General features: G+C 43.2%; 1 protein-coding gene and 1 pseudogene across 4 annotated transcripts in view; both read right to left on the bottom strand.

Moving 5' to 3' along the window:
• Positions 1-8,620, bottom strand: part of TTF2 (transcription termination factor 2) — a 43,858-nt gene extending 35,238 nt beyond the window's left edge. For all 4 annotated transcript variants that reach the window (XR_005022298.1, XM_036872304.1, XM_036872314.1 and 1 more), the window contains exons 1-3: positions 8,562-8,620; positions 8,380-8,482; positions 5,961-6,047 (exon numbers count right to left, since the gene is read on the bottom strand). Coding sequence is in view for 3 of the 4 variants with exons in the window: in XM_036872304.1 (XP_036728199.1) it covers positions 5,961-6,047; positions 8,380-8,482; positions 8,562-8,589 (218 nt within the window). In the remaining variant the exon portion in view is untranslated. The remainder of the gene's footprint in view (positions 1-5,960; positions 6,048-8,379; positions 8,483-8,561) is intronic.
• Positions 8,621-17,327: 8,707 nt separating this feature from the next.
• Positions 17,328-18,417, bottom strand: LOC118885443 (annotated as a pseudogene).
• Between the last annotated feature and the right edge of the window lie 4,978 nt (positions 18,418-23,395).

Below are 23,395 nucleotides of genomic sequence, written 5' to 3'. Positions count from 1 at the left end.
ACTTTCTCAGTAACCTTCATCAGCCTTAATCTCCTACTGTTAGTTTTACAGTCACAGAAGCATCTGGCACTTGAACACATCCAATATAGCACTCTAACGTGCAGATCGGACTGCTTGTCAACCTCTGTGTGTCTCTTATCCCAATTGTGTCACAGGTACCTTAGAAATATGAGTTCACATCTATATATGCAGCAACAGAGAAACATAAAGCTGGATTTCTACCTCATTCTTTTACACAAAAATTCAAGATGGAACAAAAATGTAAAGAATGAAACTGTAGGACTTCCCTGGTGGCGCAGTGGTTAAGAATCCGCCTGCCAATGCAGGGGACATGGGTTCGAGCCCTGGTCTGGGGAGATCCCACATGCCACGGAGCAACTAAGCCCGTGCGCCACAACTACTGAGCCTGCGCTCTAGAGCCTGTGAGCCACAACTACTGAGCCCGTGTGCCACAACTACTGAAGCCTGCGTGCCTAGAGCCTGTGCTCCACGAAAAGAGAAGCCACCACAATGAGAAGCCCGCGCACCACAACGAAGAGTAGCCCCCGCTTGCCACAACTAGAGAAAGCCCGCATGCAGCAACAAAAACCCAACGCAGCCAAAAATAAATAAGTAAATAAATTTATTAAAAAAAAAAAGAATGAAACTGTAAATGTTCTAGTAAAAAAATGGAGATGAATATTTTTGTAATCCTAAAGTGAAAAGGGAATGACAAAATCCTGCAGCTGAGAGAGAAAGGATTTAGTAATTTGACTACATAAAAGTATTAAACTTCCATATAGTAAAAATACTATAGGTGAAATTATAAGACAAAAGGCAAACTGGGGAAAGTAATTGCTACACATATTACAAAGGGTTAATATCCTCTCCATACAAGGATTGCTTCTATGATACAGCATAGTGCACGACACTCTACAGCACCTAGTAAAAGTCCTGGCTTTACTGAGTGGAGTTCTTCATGGGTTGCTGGGCCTGAGGTCCTTCTGCATGGGTCTGGTTCATGCCCAAATGCCTCTCCGCCATCAGCCTAGATAATCATCATTGGGTTAAATAATCTGCATGTCAATTCTACCCAGTAACCAACCACACAAGGAGTTTCCTAGACATGCAAAGATTCAAGTGGTATGAAAAATGAAGTATTTTGAACATCCCACTACAACCAGTTATTTAAAGAACTAAAATAACTGGTTGGTTTTACCCAACTACAGACAAAAGAATATTACCATCTATTTTGACCCCATATCCTTGAGAAGAAAAGCTAAAAGAGAGAGAGAGGGGAGAGAACATGAACTCAGGAGCTGGATGACAATGTCCAACATCTGTATATCAACGTATGCCACATCATTAACGTCAAAGCAAGGGTAGTTCCCTCTGGTTCTACCAAGGGACTATCATAGTTTTCTTTAATGCCCATAAACTGGGCATTAAAAATGCCCATGGCTGAAGGGTCAGTCAAACGCTGGTGAGTGGTACCATCTGGTGTTTAGTTAGAGAACTACACACAAAAGCAGCTTTACTCCAAGGTAACAGAAATGGGCATCTTAGTCCTACTTTGGTTTATACCTCCCCTGCATTACTCTGCTATACCTGTCTCCTAGCTAGGTTGAGCATTAAACATAATGGTATTAATTCAAGCATGTAAAGTACTTTAAGTTCCTGAAAAGAAAACCCAGTTTTGGGGAAGGAAAGGCTGTACTCCCTGACATCATTCTCCAGAGTATAGGGGTTCTGGCTAAATGCCTTACTGTCTGCTAAGGAAGTCATCATCCATAGACACATTACCTATTTCTTTTTAAATTTCCAGCCTGTACCACCTATCAGGGTACTTGTTGGATTTTTTGCTTTGTTTTTATTTTGTTGTGTGTTGTAGAACTGTATTTTATTTGTCCTAAAACAAGCTTTTTAAAGCTCTAGTAAGTACCTCCTAATAAGTGTTCTAGATTTGGACTAAAAGAAATACATTCAAGCATTATTTTTCTATTTTTAAAATAATGATCACCTCTCAGCCTCATCTACCTAGTGTGAAGAATATTAGAGACAAGTTCTCAAACTTGTGTGTTCAGCTTAGACCTTTCTTCGGAGCTGCCCACTCACTTTGCTAGCTGGTTTCATACATACATAAGACACAATGAGTCCAAAGCTGTATGTGTTAGCCATCCTCTACTGATGTTACCTTTCCTTCCTTGTCTTGCTTAATGGTAAACTCATCATCCATAAACCCAACTAGGCAACCATTTCCTGAGCACTGACCACGTGCCGAATGCCAGACTAAGTGCACCACACACACGGCCTCAGTGGACCCTCACAACCCAGTGAAATAGGGGCTACCATGACCACTGTCCCAGCTGAGTAAATGGAGGAAAGAACATGCGTAAACGTGCTTAAACACCCTACCAGGAAATGTGCCATATCCATTTCAGCAAGTGTTCTCCAGTCTAAGTGTACCCAACTCCACTGCCAGGGCTTCAATCCAAACCCATCTTTCACTTAGAGAAGGTGGGTGTGCCTGGAGTTGGTTAGACCTAGGCTCAAATCCCAGCGATGCCACATCATAACCATGGCACCTCAGATTCCTTTTCTAACCTCTCTAAATGTTTCCTCATCTGTCTATACAACAGGGATATTGAAACCTCTCACAGCAGATTCTATGAAGATAAGAGGTAAAGAACATGCCACGTAGTAGGCATTCAATAGCAGCTATTAGTTCAGTGGGCTCCGTGCCTCCACTGCCTTCACTTCCTAATCTAACTTCAATAGTTCTTCTTTTAATGCAAATTGAATGAAAAATTCTTCAGCGTCTTCCTACCACACAGAACAATATCTCTGTATGATTCAGGGCCCCCAGTAGTATGTAAAGGAGAACATCCTAACTTCATGTGCTAGAGGCTTACTGGCACCACTGTACTAGTAGAAAACAACAGAAAAGTGAATTTTTTAAAAATTCCATTTATAGGAAATTCCCTGGCGGTTGAGTGGTTAGGACTCTGCACTTTCACTGCCGATGGTCAGGGTTCACTCTCTGGTCGGGGAACTAAGATCCCGCAAACCGCATGGTGCAGCCAAAAAAAAAAAAACTCCATTTATAACAGTGTCAAAAAACATTAACACTGAGGACTCAATTTAACCAAAAGGGTATAGTACTCTATAATGAGAACTATTCCATAATGCTGAAAGAAATTTTAAAAGTCATAAATAAATAATATACCACGCTCATGAACTGGAAGATCAATACTGATGTCAGTTCTCCCCAAACTGATCTATATAGGTTCAATGAAATCCCAACTGAGTTTTCTAAGGAAATTTTAAAAGTCGAGTCTACATTTTATATGGAAATGTAAAGGACCTAGAATAGCCAATCTTGAAAAGGAAAGTTGGATTCACACGATCTTATCTGATCGTGTCAGGATAGGCAAATAGATCAATGGAAGAGCTTAGCAAGTCCAAAAATAGACCCACACGTGGTGGTCAACCGATTTTTCAACAAAGGTGCCAAGCGTTTCCATGGGGAAAGGAAAGCCTTCAAAAAATGGTGCTGAAACAATTGAATCACATTCATTCATTACTATATGAAAAATTAAATGAACCTCAATTTGAATCTCATGAGGTACCCCAAATTATTGATAATATGAGGTAGAGCATAGACTAAACAAAAAAGCCATTAAAAAAAAAAAACTATAAAACTTCTAGAAGAAACCACTAGAGAACTTTATGATCTTGAGGTAGGCAAAGATTTCTCAGAGAACACAAAAAGCACAGACCATAAAAAAATGATAAATTGGACTTCATAAAATGAAAAGCTTCTGCTCCTCAAAAGATAGTCAAGAAAATGAAAGCCACAGATTGGGAGAAAGCATTCACAATCCATATATCTGCCAAAGGACTTGTACAGAGAATACATAAAGAACTCTCTCAACTCAATAACGAAAGACAACACAATTTTAAAAATAGGCAAAAATCCCCCAAAGTTATGCTGTATGATTCCATGTATGTAACATTTTGAAATGACAAAATTTTAGAGCTGGAGATCAGGTTCATGATTGGCAGGGGTGAACAGGGGGAAACGAGGAAGGTGGGTGTGGTTATAAAAGGGCAACAAGAAGGATCCTCTGGTAATGAAACCACTCAATATCTTGACTGTTGTAGTGAATACACAAAACTACACTTGATAAAGTTGTATAGAACTAAATGTATATGTAAACACACAAATTAGTACAAGTAAAACTATCTTTACAAATGAGATCAGTGGATTATCAATATCAATATCCTAGTTATGATATTATACTAAATTTTGCAAAATGTTACCATTAAGTAAAGTCTACAGAGGATCTCTCTGTACTATCAATATTTCTTTTAATTGCTTGTGACTACAATTATCTCATTTAAAAATTTCAATTTAAAAAATGGGCAAAAATTTTAAACAGATACTCCATCAAAGAAGATATACAGAAATGGCAAAAAACCACATGAAACAAAATGGTTTTCATAAATGGTATTAAAAATGGTATTCATAAAATGGAATTCAATCGGGCAATAATAAAGAATGAATTACTGGGGACTTCCCTGGTGGCGCAGTGATTAAGAATCCGCCTGCCAATGCAGGACACATGGGTTCAATCCCTGGTCTGGGAAGATCCCACATGCCGCAGAGCAACTAAGCCCATGCGCCACAACTACTGAGCCTGCACGCCACAACTACTGAGCCTGCACGCCACAGCTACTGAAGACTGCACGCCCTACAGCCCGTTCTCTGCAACAAAGAGAAGCCATCGCAATGAGAAGCCCGCGCACCGCAATGAAGAGTAACCCCTGCTCGCCACAACTAGAGAAAGCCCGTGCGCAGCAACGAAGACCCAACGCAGCCAATAAATAAATAAATAAATAAATTCATTACAAAAAATGAATTACTGATACACACAACCACATGGATGAATCTCACAGATACTGTTACATAAAGGAAGCCAGATACTAAAGAATACATACAGTATGAATCAAAACAATGATTGGCTACAGTGGGTGGGGGGATTAACTAGAAGGGATCCAGTGGCACTTAATGGGGTAATGGAAATAAATATTCTATATTTTGACTGGGATCTTGGTTATAAAGGATGAGTATATACCTTTCTCAAAACTCAACCGGTTGAACACTTAAAAGAACTGTGCATTTTACTGCATGCATAACTCAGTTAAGAAATATAGTAGTACAGGCAGTTTTCAGTTATGTAAAAATTGTGAAGATGGTACTTGAATGCTTATACTTGGGGGGAAAAATTTATCTAGAATATATAAATTCCAAACTGCACAGAATATCATATAAAAACATTACACCTGGCCCCTGCCTTCCTGGCCAGTCTCATCTTCTGAAGTCTCCACTTAAATATATGCTAAACTACCACTGAACCAAATGCTTGCAATTACTTCATGCCCCTGTACACTAATGCAGGATACTGATCTGTTAAATACGACCTCTTTTTTGCCCCTAGCGAATTCCTACTTATTTTTCAATACTCATGACAAATATCTGCCACCTATATAGACTTCTCTGCCCTTTCTCTGAGTTCCCATAGAAGGGAAACTAGCATTTATTGAGTACTTAACATACATTAGACATTTTTACACATTACCTTGTTCTACTACCAGAATGAGAAAGTTGACAAGTTAGTACAAGTTACTGACCATTGGTGGGCTGATGTTAAATTGGCTACTTGAGAGCTGGAGCGGGGGAGAGGTAGAGCAGTTTATCCAGAAATTAACCGGAAGTCAGGCTTCTCACATTAACCAGTAGCTCAGAAGTTAGGAAGTGACAGCCCAAAAGATATTCAATATATATAGAAATACCGTTTGTTTTTTAATGACTTTTCAAGAACAGTCAATCCTAGGAAAACACCTGACTGTAACCCCACCAGGCCAAGCAAAACAAAATCAAAAACAAATACACTTAGCTGTTCCTTTTGGACACTTACCTGTATTCTTTCTTGCCCTGTGATAGAAACAGACCCTGAAGCTCTACCACAAAGTCCTCATGCAATAAACAATGAGAAACAGGAATGCTAGAGGGAAAAAAAATTGAAACTTGGTTTTAGGAAGCAAAGAATAGAGGTCAGTATCCTAAAATTAAATCCAGAATATGGGTTTTAAACTTAAGGGTCCATGTATGACCTCTACTGGGTTTGTAAATCCCACACACTTTTATGTCTAGGTGCATTCCTCTGGGGAAAGGGCCCACAGCTTTCATCTTTTCTCATGCCCCCAAATAAAACATGACAGTAAATATACCTATCTTTTTCCTGAGGACTCAAGTTTAAAACGATACTGTGCTATGTGACCACTATACTGCAATACCTCCAAGCTGTGAATTTTCCCCAGGTTCTTGCATCATCCTTTTTCCTGATAACCTGTTAGCTGTCACTCAGTGTTGTTGGCATGCGAACTCTGCAAACACACTCTACTAATTTGCTTCATGCTTGGTTGGCATAAGTCCAACTCCTCCCTTCCAACTTCTTATTATGAAAGAATTTATGTATAACATTTGAGAGTGAAGATCTAAAGTACTCTCACATGACCTGTGGCATTTTCTTTCTGTCTTTTTGCTTATATTCTGGTTACGAGACATTCCAAAGAGGTCGAATTTATCAAATAACCATCTTCATGTCAAATATTATTATACTAGTTTGTATAGCAATATGTTCTTATAAATGGTACGCCATATAAGGGCATTTTTCTCTTCACTTAAAACCAAATGTTATGCTTCCATTAATGTTTAACTCCTACAAATCTGAATGTGCTTTCATGTCTCATGAAACTTGAGCTAGGTACTGAACCTAAGAAGCTCCATATAGATATCAGAAATTAAACAGTAAACTCTGACATAATGATATGGTGTTGATAGCTTGAGTATTTTTGTTTGGTCCCTTCTATCTTAAGATTTAACACTGATTTAAATAGAGTCATTTTGTATTTAATTAAATTGGATCCCAGTAATTTCTTTCAAATGTAAAAACTTATTAGAAGGCTAAGAAAATATTTTCTCTAAAAATTTATTTTCTAAATCTGAAAAAGGGTAAAAATCTTCCACTTAGTTTCAAAGCATAACAAAAACACAAATCATCTAAATCATTTGGGGGAAACATGAGAAGTTAATATACGTGTTGAAAAAATACTTTATTTTCTAGTATTGATATCCATTATGTGCCTTACATATGTAGAAAAATACCTTTTCTAAACCAAGTTCAGTAGAGAGCAGGAAAAATGGATAATGATGTGACAGTTTAAAATTTCACATAGAAACTGTGGACACTTGGTACTGTGAAGACATTAACAACACTTTATGAGAACAGTATTAACTTTCCTCACTTCAAAGAAGATGCTTAATATTTCTGGGTCTCAGCTTTCACCTTTGTAAAAAACTAGACTGCTGAATCAGATTTCTGATGTTTCTTTCAGCCTTAATCCCTAAAGTAATTTGTTTCTTTGGAATATCAATCTCACAACTTAAATGCAGAGAATACTATTTTTAAAGGGGGCTGTTAATCTGACTACCAGAGTGTTTTAACTTCAAACATTTAAAAACCAGTTGGAGGGCTTCCCTGGGCTTCCCTGGTGGCACAGTGGTTAAGAATCCGCCTGCCAATGCAGGGGACACGGGTTCGAGCCCTGGTCCGCGAAGATCCCACATCCCGCGGAGCAACTAAGCCTGTGCACCACAACTACTGAGCCTATGCTCTAGAGCCCGATGAGCCACAACTACTGAGCCTATGCGCCACAACTACTGAAGACCGCGTGCCTAGAGCCCGTGCTCCGCAACAAGAGAAGCCACCGCAATGAGGAGCCTGCGCACTGCAACGAAGAGTAGCCCCCGCTCTCCGCAACTAGAGAAAGCCCGCGTGCAGCAACGAAGACCCAACGCAGCCAAAAATAAATAAATAAATAAATAAAATTTTAAAAATAAATAAAAACCAGTTCGGCCTAAAACTAGTGCAAAGCTGGCGCCAATTAATTTCTGCTATGCCTGTATGCCTCACTTAAATGGGAAGGGGGTAATGTTCAAGCAGGAGAAGGGAGGGTCAAGGCCTGACAGGTGAACAGAAACCCAGAACTGAAAAGGACCAGAAGGATCCAGATGTAGCCAATCCTCCACGTTATAAGTGAGGGAATTGGCGGCCCAGAGAGGGAAAGTAACCAGCCTTGGGTCACACAGGAAGCAATGGCGGAGCGTGTCCCTAACATGCCACACTTTCCTGGGATTACCAACTACTTAAAGGGCCCTGGCTCCGCAGACCAGGGATCCCAGCTCTCCTAATCCTTGTGGGAAGCGGGGAGCCGGAGAATTCTCCTGGGAGGCCACGCGCAGTCGCAGGGAATCGTGCCCAGCTCGAGACCTACTCGGTGGCCCGCACGAAGCTGCATGTGTCCGCCCGGCACACGTAGAAGCTCTTTCCTTTATTCGGGCCATCTCGGACGCCGGTCTTCAGAATACATAAGGTCCCTGAGGAGAGAAGGTCGACAATGATTACGCCACGCTAGGCTGACAGACCCCGAAGGCCCCTAGGACCCTGACCTCCTACCGTGCTGCGGACACCCAACTACTTCCATCCCGCTGCTTCTTTCCTCTTTCCCGAAACCACCCCCACCCACAACGCCTGCTTCCGCCTTTTACTCCGCCCCCCTCATTCAGGAACCAATCGTCACCCACCTCCTGTAGTCTTAACCCCCATAATTCACCGCCGCGGCCTTAGCCCCACCCACCCCAGCTACTATCCGTTAATCAGACGGGAAGTGTGCTCACCTGCAACCAAATCACAGCCGCCCTAGGCTCGCGGCGCGCCGAAATCAAAAATGAGGCGAGGGGGCGGAGGGGGAAACCTGGTCTGGCTGGTGGGGCGTGGCTGGTGCTAGAGGGAGGCTTGGGGGCTGGCAGGGCTTCCCGGACGAGGGAAGCTTTGCTTTGCAGGTCCTGGAAGACGAAAGAACGGGACTGTGAGCGGGGCGACTCTAGCGTATATTCATTTAAGATCTAGAGGCGGCCCTAGAGGAAACAGAAGTTACAAACTCCTCTGCAAAGAAAGCTGCCTTCTCCCGGAGTCCAAGAGCGCCTGGAGTTTCGCGGTCATCTGCGAGCCGGGGCCTGGCGCTAGTGGGCGCCCTGCCTCCGCGAGGGGTCGCTGGGGAGGGGCGGAGTCCCTGAGAAGGGGCCACCGCAGGAGGAGGCACTGGATTTGCAATTTAGGGGCGAGGGGCGGGGCGCGAGTGAGGGCCGATGGGGCGTCCTTTAAAGCTGCGGGGTGAACTGGCAAGTCTATCGTAGAGCAGGCATAAAGACTAGGGCTACACAACACAAAGCGCTAAACCATACATGTCTCTCTTGACAACCTGGTGACATGGGCAGCATTTTAAGGACCCCCGACACTCATAGAAGTTTGAGTGACTCACCTGAGGTCAGAGAATTAGCGAGTGGGCCGTCTGCCGACGGGTGCCCAGGGGACAGCGCAGCTGCCTCCTCTGTGTACTGCATGTTCTCTAGGCGCTCAGTGTAGGAGACCTGAGTTAGAAATGTCAAAGTGGAAACAACAGGAGAAATAGATTGCCTTTGGTGAAAGGGAGTTTTATTTTGCACACTTTGTATTGTCAGACTTTTTCTACTAGTATGCTTTTTGTAATATTAAAAATCGAGGGTGAAGTTAAAAGAAAGGGGACTATTTGAAATCGTAATCAGGTCTCTTAGTCAACAAAAAGGGAGGAATAGAAATCAGAGACTTATTGCAAGAAAGATGGCTTCGTCTTAAAACTACTGAGGACCATATGTCCAGACATATGGCGTGTGCAACTGTACTTATGGAGACCGTAGGACAGGAAATCTGCAAATTCTAGGAAATCTGGGCTATATAATAAATGTAAATGTCCTAGGGGTTCCAGAGGAGGGGAGACAAACCTGAGGTATCATTTATTTATTTTTTTAGTAGATTTTATTTATTTATTTATGGCTGCGTTGGACCTTTGTTGCTGAACGCGGGCTTTCTCTAGTTTCGGCGAGCGGGGGCTACTCTTCGTTGTGGTGCGCCAACTTCTCATTACGATGGCTTCTCTTGTTGCGGAGCACGGGCTCTAGAAGCGCAGGCTCAGTAGTTGTGGCTCACGGGCTTAGTTGCTCCATGGCATGTGGAATGTTCTCAGACCAGGGATCGAACCCGTGTCCCCTGAACTGGCAGGCGGATTCTTAACCACTGCGCCACCAGGGAAGCCCCAAGGTATCATTTATTAATTAAATGAGTCCTTATTAAATAGCTTTCTGTGTGCCCAGTGTGGACCAGGTGCTTGAGAAATATACAATTCATTTTTTCATATACAAAGTTTAAGATGACTATTCTAACCACAAAGAGTTTGCTCAGTATTTGGAGGAGACAGAACTAGCACATATTGAACACTTAAATAACAATGTAAAATAGTATTTAAATGTCAAGATGAGTGGAGTTAGCAGTAAACTCTGTAGGACTAGATAAAGATGTGTCTGGAAGCAAAGTGGAATTAGTTTATACATAACTATCCCTTCTGAAACACCTATAGATAAATGTAGAGACAGGAAAGGAGCAAAAAACAAATAAATAAATAGAGGCATTTTCATTATTCCCAGATTGTAATTCTTGCATTGAGAGTTTTTTATGCACATTTTTAATAGATGCTGTGTTAAGAGAAGAGGACCATGAACACTGGATTTGCAGGAAAAGGGGCATGATAATTTAATTATTTCTTGAATAATATCTTTTTGAAACAAATAAGACAAAATTGGGGCCTCTTAAATATCCCATTGAGGAAGAAGCTCTTCCTCTGCAAGTATTCAAGCCAGTATCAGGTCCAACCCCATGAAAATGTGCCCAGCCAAATCACAGAAAGGAGAACTATTTCTCCCATAAATTTGGGATATGCTAGAACAAAATGTTTAAGCTCTGGACAGTTTGTCCCACTTAATCATATTTATAAGAGTGAAAATACAAACAAGTTTTTTTGTGAAAGGTGGCCATAATGTTGGCATAAACTATAGTGAATTATACAATATACACTTTTCAAAATACATACATTAGTGTGTATATATTAACTTATTTTTAATTTATATCCTTAATTAGCCTGTAGACTCTTGGAGAGCCCTTTGGACACTATGTGCTTTATGGACCCCTATTTTGAGTAAAGTTGAGACTTTGAGTTTGTTTTTCTTTAAAACTTGATTGATTCAAAATGAATGGCTAGACTAGGTCCTAGAGCTAGATGGTTTAAATCCACAGGTTAATGAGCCAATACATTCTTTCTGTATGGGGCTGGTCAAATGTAAAGTATGTGATGGAACTGTTCTAAAACTGGATCGTAGTAATGGCTGCACAACAATATACATTTCCTAAGACTCAGGGCACTGTACACTTTAAATAGGTGAATTCTATGGTGTCTAAATTATCCTTCAATAAAGCTGTTAAAGACAAAGATACACTGTATAAGCAATGCCAAAACATCTGCATGGAAAATAAAACCTAAGATCAATCACCTAGATGTTTTGACATCCTAAGGAAATTAATGGATGAAGGAGTAAATAGTAGAAACCCTTTAGTTTTAGATGGTATTAATCCTTAAGCAGAATGGTTCACTGACTTGTGGAATAAAATCCAGAGTGGAGCAAACACTCATTTTAATTCTTGGGGAAATGGAACAGTTGTATTTTATCTGGTCAGAATTGTGCTGGCTGGCATATATTAAACATGACAGGCATCCGTAAGATACTGGTGGTGAGAGTATCAGCTAGAAGTCACCCCTTGACATCCCTGTCACCGTCTGGATTGTTTTAAAATAATCAGCAATTCCAAATTTCAAGTTATTTGTAAAATTCAAAGTTCTATGCAACCTTTACCTTTACTCCTTATTTTAAAAATGAAATTGTCCGAATATGTTTTTCCAATTAGCTGATAATCTAAGTATATTTTGAATTTATATCCTTCTGGGTTTTTGCTAATTGCTTTGGGGTGGGGAGTGGTAACTAATTTTAAACAGTAGATAAAGGATTTTTGTCCCCATGAGGCACATTATTACTATAGGGAAACATCACTGTAGCCTAACTTCTGAGGTATATTTTGAGATAAGTGCTTTTACACGCATTCTTACATGTAGTTCTCACAGGTACCCTGGCAGTGGGTATTCCTCTATCCCCATTTTAAAGAATAGGACACCAAGGTTTAGAGTAGTTAAGGAGCTTGCCCCAAGGCCATGCTATTAGCCACTTCCTTACGAGCCTCTCCTTGAACTTTGGAACCAGAAGATTAATGTTTTCCTGGCTCAAAGTCAGAAAGCTGACACTGGACAGATCAGGGACTGGAAGCCATTTTGGGGGGACTCCCAATCCAGTTCTTGCCACCACAGTGTTTTTAGGAAGCATAAATTATTCAGTGATTCATTTAGGTATTTAACCTACACATAACCAAGCATTCAGATATTTCTGTTATACAGACGTGGCTCAACAAATCCAAGATAAAAAAACAAACCACGTCCTGCCATTTTATAAATGATCACTAGGTGGCAGCATATTAACATAAAAGCCAAACACAAGGTCCACCTTTTCTGCTGTTTTCATTCTTTTTATTTAACAGTATGTAATGGTAATTCGATTTCATTTTATTTTGTGCCTTTCAAATATATGACCATTTTAAACTTTGATAAAGGCACAGTCAGGATGAGAATATAGTAAAGACAAATCTGGTTATAATTGGAAAAGTGAAGAGAGTTTACAAATTCTTTTGTTGTACCATATTTTGTATTACGTTCCAAATGTCACTGGTCTTAAAATATTATCCCCAAAATGGTTCAAATCAGGCCCTCCTTCACCCACTTTTCTTTTTTGGGAAGTGTACGATTCAATACTTCTTTAGTAAATTTATAAAGTTGTGCAACCATCACCACAATCTAGTTTTAGAACATTTCCATCATCCCCCAAAACTTCCCTCAAAACTGTATGTAGTCAGTTCCCACTAACACCCCCAGCACCAAGGCCACCACTGATCTGCTTTCTGTATTTATAAGTATGCCTTTTGGGACATTTCTTATAAATGGAGTATACAATATGTAGTCCATTGCCTCTGTCTCCTTTCATTTAGCATAATGTTTTGAGGTTCATCCGTGTTGTAGTGTATATCAGTGTTTCAATCATTTTATTGCTGAATGGTATTCCATTATATTTGGATTGTTTTCCCTTGGGGTTTACTAGGAATCATGTTGTTATGAACATTAACAAGTCTTTATATAGACTTTTTTTTTTTTCATTTCTCTTGGATAGATACCTTAAGAGGAATTGCTGGTCAGGTGGTAAGTTTATGTGTAAATTTTTAAGGAGTTACCAGCTGTTTTCCAAAGTGACTGTACCATTTTACATTCCCAAGAGCAACATATAAAGGTTCCAGGTTCTCCACATCCTTACCAACACTTGTTATTGTCTGTCTTTTTTATTATAGTCATTCTAGCAGCTGTGAAGTGATAGCTCAGCTTGGTTTTAATGTGCATTTCCTAACGACTATTGATGTTGAGCTCCTCTTCATGCGCTTATTAGCCACCATCTTCCTCTTTTTTTTTAAAAAATAAATTTATTTATTTATTTATTTATTTTTGGCTGTGTTGGGTCTTCGTTTCTGTGCAAGGGCTTTCTCCAGTTGTGGCGAGCGGGGGCCACTCTTCATCGCGGTGCGCGGGCCTCTCACTATCGCGACCTCTCTTGTTGCAGAGCACAAGCTCCAGACGCGCAGGCTCAGTAGTTGTGGCTCACGGACCTAGCCGCTCCGCGGCATGTGGAATCTTCCCGGACCGGGGCACGAACCCGTGTCCCCTGCATTGGCAGGCGGATTCCTAACCACTGCGCCACCAGGGAAGCCCCCATCTTCCTCTTTTATAGTGGTCTTGAAAGGCCTTTTCCTTTAAAGGTTTGTATGAAACTTAAACTAAAACCTAAGCAAAATTGACATTAATTGTTATTAACTCAAGGAGATCAAAGAAATATTAACGTATAATGTTAATGTTTGTAGAATGTTAAGTAATAGGATGGCATATATACTATAATTATAGTGCTTTGAAAAATGTTTTTAACAACAAACTATTAACTCCTTTTAATCGAAGTATAGTTGATGTATAATAATATTATACAAATTACAGGTGTACAATATAGTGATTCACAATTTTTAAAGGTTATACTCTATTTATAGTAATTATAAAATATTGGCTATATTCTCCGTGTTGTACAATATATCCTTGTAGCTTATTTTATACCTAATAGTTTGTACCTCTTACTCCCCTACCCCTATATTGCCCCTCCCCCTTCCCTCTTTCCACTGGTAACTCCTAGTTTGTTTTCTATATCTGTGAGTCTGCTTCTTTTTTCTTTTTTTCGGGGATCGATTTTATTTGGGCTTCTCACAGTGGTTAGAGCCACTCTGCCTTCAGAACAATCACAGCACAGGAAATGCATCACTGAGACTGCACAGAAAAGTCTGACCAGCTGAATGTTATTGCTTAAAATACACACATTCTCAATAACTGACAAAGGGTGATGTGCCTCACACGGGAATGTGTTAGCATTTGCAAATCTTCCGACTGTAGCACCAAACCCTCCACCAACCCCTTTCTTCTTGTTCACCTGGAACACAAGACTCCCTCAAATCTCCCCGGCGCCGTCCCGAGTCCTTCAGCTCCCTACTTCCGTCTTTCGTCATGCAGGGCAGCCTCATGTAGCAGGGGCCAGGCTGTGACTCTGGACTCGAGCCCAGCTCCACCGGCTGCGTTTTCTTCTTCTCATGCCTTTCGCATTGGATGCTGCAGTGAACCCAGCAGTAAACACATGGACCAGGTCCCCACTCTGACTGGAGAAGGAATCCTGAGAGGGCCAGAATCCATCCCTTCAACCAGTTAACTCAAGCAGGGTTCATTTTGGTAAAACTTGATCTCCTTTGAGACACTTCAGTGAGTTGTTTGGGATAAAAACAAAAAACAAAACATAAGGTGGCAGGAAAGGCATCTGAGGGCTTCTGGCACACTCCTGCCCACTCTCGCCACATACCAGCCACGCGCTGGACCTCAGCAGAGGGAGGTAAGCCCTACGGCACTGCGGTGGCCGCCAAACCCTCCTGGCAATTCTACGCAGGGCTGACGTCTGGGCCACAGCCAGTCCGAGCTTGACACTGAAGATCCAGTCCAGCTTCTGTCTGAGGTTCCACCCTGGCCTTCTGTCCCGAGCGGTTGTGGACACCCCCGGGGGCTGCCGCCAAGGGCCAGGAGCAGCTGAGGGAGGCAGACAGGCTCAGAGCACGTTTCCGTTTACAGGGAGCAGAACGCAGGCCTCCGAGTGTCCACGGAGCAATGTGCAAATTGCAGTGATGGGTAGAGTAAAACCTCTACTTGGAGCACAGCATCTCTGGCAAACGTGGGGACTGCCGCCGACAGTGCTGCTGAGTACACCCAAGTGCACAGACATTTGCTCAGCAAACAGTAAATGCGTAAAATAAATTACCTTGAGAGGGCTGCGCCTGCTCCAAACGCGGGGGTAACGTGAGCAGAGTGGCTGCCGTTCAAAGTGTAGTCACAGGAAAACAGGGCTGGGGGCTCACACACAACGGACAGACACACACAGGTTATCCAAAAAGTCGCTGTATACGGACTGCACTTTGTTCAACGTGGATTTTGGTTTTGTGGACTCCAAACTCAGACACTCGTTCACGTCACAGCCTTGGATTTGTCTATACTGTGTGTATGTGTATATATACATATATATATACATATACACATACACACAAATATACGTGTGTATTCATATATATATATATATATATATATACCTTCCTTTCTTACCATAACATCAATGCCTAGCCTGAATGTCATCGTTCAGGAGTGGGAGGAGAACCAAACTCTTCATATGAACAGGGCTGGACAGGGAACGTTAGTTTCGGCAGTTTGCTTTCTCCATTCAGATCATTCCTGTCAAAGCTCAACTGGTTTTTGAAGCCAAACTACAGTAATAAGGATCCTGTGGTCCTTCAGGATGGCTGCCTTCACCCTCCTACCTGGGCCACTTAGACACTTGACATAGGCTACAAAAATTAGTTACCCCACTCAAGGGGGCGCGGAGCAGGGAAAGGGCACGAAAACCACAGATAACCAAGGCATTTTTTTCCAAACGGTCCGTCTGAAAAAATAAACAAATAAACAAAACAGCTTATTCAGAATCAAGAGACAATACTGTGTGAGAGTCAGGCTGCGGGACCGCCCTTTCTCAGGACCCACAGCTTCCTCATTTGTTCGTAGAGAACAGTGAGACATGAAGGCCGGCAGATGTGTGCTTGGGGTGGGGGAGGGTACTGATCACCTGTGGGCACAGATCAAAGGGCAGAGATGCGGAAAGCTGCACCTCTATCCGCTGCCACAGCGCAGGGCCTCCTGCTCGCCCGCAGAAGTTCCAGAGATAGCCCCCAGCCAAGCCTGCACACAAAACATCTCCTTCTGGCTCAACTGTAGCCAGGACTCTTTGAAGGCCAAGTTGGGAAAAAGCCACAAATTTTCCTTTTCCAAAACAGAATTCTTGCCTGCCCACTGGTCAAGTTCTTACTTTCAGCTCGCTTTTGTTGCTGTTTTTTTTTTTAAAAAAGGAAAAAAACCAAGAGAAGGCAGGTGTAATCTTCCACACTGAACCAATCCGCAGCCAGCCAGGACCTGCTGGGAAGGGGCCCCTCCAGGATGCATCGTGCCACCTCGATCTCATCACCTGGAATTTGAGAGCACAAGCCCTTTACCAACCCACCACGAAACCGCCGGTCAGCTCTCATCCTCCCACAGGAGGGGCCCAACTCCGGCTCCGGAGACACTGGCAGCGAGGAGCGACAACCCCCGGACCTCTGGGGGCTTCACCCAGGGCTGAGACCTGCCGCCTCTTTCGGACTGAGACGCGGCGAGGTTCTTGTAATCTCACACCAGAACATGAATCCACTCCATCACCAAGAGTCACCTCAGGGCACAGTCTCACCCCCTCCTTGGGGGCTTCTGAAACACACATCTCTCTGACCCAAGCAGGTAGTGACACGTGATTTGAAAAGAGGTAAAGGGGGACGGGGTGGGGTATGAAGAATGAGTCACAGGACAACTTCTTGGCCCTCCACGACACTGTGTTTCTATGGGGGGTGAGGCACCCACACCCCAAACTGTACCTGGAGATGCAGGAAAATGCAGGAGCGGGGGCGGGGGGAAAGGAACACAGTCACTTAATGCTTCTCTCATGGTTCCCTACCCTGGTTGCGTCGCCAAGTTCTCGGGCGCAGGCAGGGCCTGCTCTAGCTGGGGGAGCTGCTGCTCTGGGAGTTTGGGGAGTCCTGCTCGTTGATGCTGTTCAGCAGCAGGCAGGCAGGCAGCCGCGGCAGGTGGGGGCGCCTGGGCTCCCGGGCCTGCTCCTCCGAGGGCTGGCAGAGCCCTTCCTCCTCGTCGCCAGGAGGCCGCACGTGGCAGCTGCGGCAGAAGTCCAGGGGTCCGTCCAGAGCACCGTCGATGAGCACGTTGAACTCTCTGAGGTCGTCATCATGGTGGCCCCAGTTGCGCACACACACCTCGGTGCCTGAGTCACCTGTGAAGCGGCGATGTCTGCCGGGCGTCTTGTCTTTGCTGTCGGGGAGGGCGCCGCCCTGCTCGGAGCTGCACCCTTTCAGCAGCTCCTCCTTACATTCGGAATCCTTGTCCAGGAAGGCCCCAGGGTCCACCTCCCCCAGGCCGGCCACAGAGCCGCTGGGCTCCGTCCCAGGGGCTTTCGCGGCTGCTGGGGCTGCTGGCATGTCGGAGGGCTCAGGGTCAGCGATGCTCGGGGGTCGTGTGCTGCTTCTGCTGGGCCCGACAAGGGGCTGCTCGGAGCCCCCTGGGAGCCCCTGGTGGGACTGGCGCCCGGGGGGCTGCCGCCTGTAGGGCCACACTGCAGGCAGCTGCTACTGCTGGAGCTGGAAGGCACTGTATGGTGGGGGAGGAGTTGGAGGTCAGTTCCACTTCCTCATAAAGAGGTAGTAAAGAGTTCGGCAAAAACCTGAAATAAAATGGCAGCGCTGAGTAATTATGGGCTTCCCGGTAGGCGATCAGGTGGATTTCATGTTGCCGCTGTTGGGCCTGAAGGCGGTGCTTGGCTCGGCGGTGGTGGCGCACGCAGCAGCAGCTCAGGAGGATGATGATGGTCCACACGAGCCCGAAGCACCAGAGTTCATAGTAGTAGCTGCAGCGCTGAGACTGTCCACAGCAGTGTCCTGTGTCACAGATGTAGCTTTGATTGTTAGTACCCACGCAGGTTTCCTCATCCTGCGGGGGTTCAGCCCTGGCTGACGGGGGCCTGGGCAGCGCCTGGAGGAGCAGGAGCTCCATGCCTCCCGGGAGCCTTCTCCTCTCCATCCCCCTCCTGCTCCTCCGCCACGGCACGGTCACCTCCCTCCTCCTCCTCCCTCTCCTCCTCTTCCCTCTTCTTCCTTCTTCCCGTTTCTTGTTTGTTTTATTCACTAGTTTGTTATGTTTCTTATATTCCATATAAGTGAGGTCAGGCAGTGTTTGTCTTTCTCTGACTTATTTCACTTAGCATAACGCCCTCCAAGTCCATCTATGATGCTGCAAATGGCAAAATTTCATTCTTTTTTATGGCTGAGTAGTATTCCATTGTGTGTGTGTGTGTGTGTGTGTGTGTGTATAGATATATCTCATCTTCTTTTGACTTCTTTTAACAAACTATTAACTTTTAAGACTATACTCCATTTGTATAGCTCTGAGAGGTTGGGTTGGGAGACCAGAGCAGGTTTCATTTTCTGCAATTCACGTATTGCTCTTACGACTTAAACAAAAATCTAATAAAGATATTAAAAGCAGATGCAAGGGAAAAATAACAGAAGACATGCACAAAATTAATAATAATGCCAATTAAGGTGGAAGGCTTACTGGTAGCTTTTTTCTCTTTTTCCCCATTTTTCTATACAGCCTGCAATGTTTTTATACTATCAGTTGTAGGACCCACATCTCCACATCTCACCATAGCACCTCTTAAACTTGCTTAGTTCTCAATCTAGTTATTTAATGCTGACCTTCCTGTAATTAATCCGTTCTTGTGTTTTCTTAATTCATCCCATTTCCTTTTTGATATCGAATTTCAATTTTATAGCAAGATCTCTTTGCCCTTAACTCTATTCTAGTTATTTTTCTTAATTCTAACCTTATCCTCAACTCCAATTCCAAATATTACTGGAAGGAAAGGACACTTCTCACTTGTTTTGTAAAACGCTTGCCTCTTTAGAGATTAGATCACATAGAGTCTCAAGGGCACTTGTGGTTCTGTACTTGTTTTCTGGCAGTCACTCTGAGTTGCATTTCTTCTGGAAGGCCACAAATGACACTAGGGTAGATTCCAGGTTCTCAAGTTGAGAACGAATACACTGCCCAGTGCTTCAAAGCCCTCTACCATGATGTTTTGAGCCTCCCTAGGGGCTGGGCTCTTAAGAGCTGAGGAAACTCTGGCAGAGTTCTGGGTGGTTCTCCCTACCTTTCCCTTCTGAGTTAACCTAGGTGCTGGAACAGAACAGCCTCTGTTTTCTGCTATTTTTCAGCACTAAAACAGTCTTAAAGAACTCATCAACCTTTTTATAATGTGAATCAGATTCTGTCTCTCCTTGCTTAAAACTCTTCAGTGGCTTTCTATTGAACTTAGGAAAAAAGTGTAAATTCTCATCTTTGTTCACACAGGGCGCCATGTGATCTGGCTCTGCCTATTTCTCCCTCTCACCTCTGCCATCCTGTTCCTTGCCTCCTGTGTTCCAGCTACCCTGACCTGCTTTCCCTTCCTCAGTGTGCCCAGCTTTGTCTTACCAAGGAGGCCTTTTTTCATGTTGTGCTTTCTGCTGGGAATGTTTCTCCTAGTTCTTTAAAAGCCTATCCCCTCACCCTTTAGGTCTCACTTAAGTATCCCCTCAGTGAGACTTTCCCTGACCATTTTATCTATGGAGGGCCTTCCTAATCTTTCTCTATCTCAGCACCCTGTTTGCTTTCTACATAGCATTTAGTTTATAGTAAGTTGTCGCTTACCTGTTGATTGTCTGTCTCCTCCATTGATTATATATGTAGGTGCCAAGAGAGCAGCTTATGTTTTGCTCACCACTAACTATACACACGGTGCGTAGAAATTCAATACATACCTTTTAAGTGAAATAAATTAAACCATAGAGTGGAAGGGACCCTCAAGTCACCTAGTGTGTCCTCCCGATCCACTCCACATCATCCCTAATGGGTCCAAGTTGGAAAATTCCTGTCACAGCAAATTCTCTATTTGGGTATCTCAAAATGTCAATTAATTCTAATGTATATTGAGCAGAAATCTATCTTTCTGTCTGAAACTTCCCTTTACTCGTCATCTGGAATTACACATAAGACACTTAATTCTTTTCAATGTCACTTTCAAATATTTGAATATGACTATCTCATCCTCCCCACACTCTACACATATTCTCAAATTCCTCAGAGAAACTGCTCCAACTGCTTCAATTACTTCTCTCCTCGCCAGACCCCCTCATGGGCATTTTTCAATGAATGGTTGCTTAATTTGAGTCATCTCAAATAGAATTCAATATGAAGAATACTGTGAGATAATTATCTCCTTTTTTTTTTTTTTGGATATGACCACTTTATGTATGCAATATAAATCTGCAAAAATTTTTTCTCTCTCTCTTTTTTAACAAATGTTACGCTATGTAATTTGGAATACGTAAATATATGGCATATATGGAATATGTAATATATGTAATTTGTAATATATGTATGTGTAATATATGTAAATATATGTAATTTATATCAAGAGTGCAATCAACCAAAACCACTGCTTTCATTACTCATGCATGAACTCGTCTCCCTTACCTGGTGCATCTAATTGCTTGAACTTAACTATAGCTTCTATCTTCCATCTTGTTAGTTTTGATCCATTATTCTAACCTGTCTAGATCTTTTTGAATCTTGTTCCTGTCAGCTGACTTATTAGTGCTGTCTCCTGGCTCTGTGTCAACTGAACACTTGACAAGCTTGCTCACTTTGATTTCATCCAAGTAGCCAGTAAAAATGCTGAACAAGGCAGACACATTAGCACAACCCGGAGAGCTCTCTTCCAGGTAAACATGGCACCTTGGTCATCACACTTTGGGTGTTGTCATTCAGTCACACATGGAGTCTCATTAATGCTACGTTGCTCCTTCTTGTTCAAATACCTCACTGCAGGTCATGCATGCTCTATCTATAGCTGTCCCTTGACGTCCCAGCCTGCAAAGCATGGCAGAAAAGGAAGTGAGGTGAATCTGGGTGATTTTTTTTCTTGGTGAGCAGCACAGGTAGCAGCCTAGAAGCCTCAGGGGGATGTAGTTCTTCAGGATGAAGGCTCCCATTCAGTCACATCATCTCCTGTCTCATTGATTTGCCTCACAGCACCTGTCACTTCTCACATCTTATCTAATCTGCCATGCCCTTCTTCTCCCTCTTGGTCCTCTCTCAAGGTTTACATGCATTTGGATGAAGGCTAGGAAGTTTCTAAGGGAGTGGTTTGCTACAATCCAACAATGAGAAGAAGAGTTAATAATTCTTTTGATGAAGATCTGAGGCAGCCTTCCTGGGCAGCCCAGGACATCCCCTTCAAAAGATCTAGCTCTTCCTAGCTCTTCAGTTCTTCTTTAGTAGTCTCTCACCCTCCCTTTCCTGGACTGACTTCCAGCTTACTCTGAGCAGAAGTTGACAGACCTGTTTCCACACACAGTAGACAGAACTTGCTCTCTACTCTTCCAGAGAGACGACAAGCCTTGCCCCAGTGCTGTGGGACTGCTGCCTCTCCTGGCATCTGAAGGGTTTCTTCCTGAAAGCTTGTGGTCTTCTTCCTTCAGAAGCCACCGGCACCTGGTGCAGGGCATCAGAGAGACCCACCTGAGCCAAAGAGAAGAGCTTGGGTGGGGCCGGGGCTGTGAGCATCTTCTTTCTGTAGTTTGTGGCTTCAGTTTCTGCTTTCTCACTCTTATGTGCTAATTGACCATTTCTTCTCTCCCATTCCTTTTTTTCTCCTGTTTTCCCCACTACCCCACCCCCCCAAACCCTCAACACTTCTCCTTTGGTCCAGAAGAGACAAACACAACATTAATGATTGGCTATGAAAGAGGATCTTCCAGGTTCTTTGTATTCTCACCCAGAGCTCTGCAATAAGCAATCCCTTTTCATCCTGAAACTTTTTCGTGATGACACCATTCCTGCCACTTTAGTAATCACCTATATCTGATGGAAGAGCTGAAGCATGGCTAAGTGGTAGATGGGGAAATTCTGCATGCTTGAATGGTTTTGCTTTTAAGTTGTACACCCTACCCATGTGTGTGCACACACAACAGAAAATACCAAACATGTAGCACTCAAATAACTTACTCCATCTGACTCATGTAAACAGGCATGAAGGGCACAAGTACAGAGCAAACCACAGTTCAATTCATTCATTACACTGTCAATTCTGCTGTGGACGGAATTGTGTCCCCCCAAGTTCATATGATGAAGCCTGCTCCCCAAGGTGATGGTATGTGGAGGTGGGGCCATTGGGAGATAATTAGGTTTAGATGAAGTTGTGAGGTTGGGGCCCTCATGATGGCATTAGTGTCCTTATAGACAACAGAGAGGCACCCTCCTTCCCTCTCCCTCCCCGTCTCCCTCTCCCTCCCTCCCTCCCTCCCTCTCTCGCTCTCTCTCCCTCTATATGTGTCTCTCTATCTCTGTCTCTCTCTGTCATGTGAGGACACAGTGAGAAGTTGGCAGTCTACAACCCAGGAAGAGGACCCTAGCCAGTGAGCTGGCATCTTGATCTGGGACTTCCCAATCTCCAATCTGTGAGAAAATAAATTTCCATTATTTAAGCCACCCAGTTTATGGTATTTTGTTATGGCAGCCGAGCAGACTAATACAAATTCTCAAGCTAATTATTTGCTATCTGCCATAACATTTGTTTCCCAAATGTGCCATTTGCACTCAAATCTACATGTAAATTGAATTAGCTAATTAATACAGGTATAAAGTACCTCAGGATAGGAGTCTCTGGTTACTTCATTTTCCATTAATTCCTATATATTTATATATCTTCCCTTGGAACTCCTGGATTAAACTACACAGCCCTCGCACTTAACTGTAAAGCACTCAGACAATTTTATCTAAACGTTCCCCTGTCCATGTTACCTTGATATCCTGACTCTTTCCTGAAACTTTACACTTATCTTTCCCTAAATTAGCCTCTTGCACTATGGACCCAAGCGATGATCCTATTTTGTGGCAAAGCCAATGCTTGCATTTCACTTCCATACCCTGTCTCTCTGCTATTGCGTTGAAAATT

This window comes from Balaenoptera musculus, chromosome 1 (assembly GCF_009873245.2).
Source record: "Balaenoptera musculus isolate JJ_BM4_2016_0621 chromosome 1, mBalMus1.pri.v3, whole genome shotgun sequence".
NCBI lineage: Eukaryota > Metazoa > Chordata > Mammalia > Artiodactyla > Balaenopteridae > Balaenoptera > Balaenoptera musculus.
The sequence above is the reverse complement of the archived record's forward strand: the minus strand, read 5'-3'. Positions and strand labels throughout refer to the sequence as shown.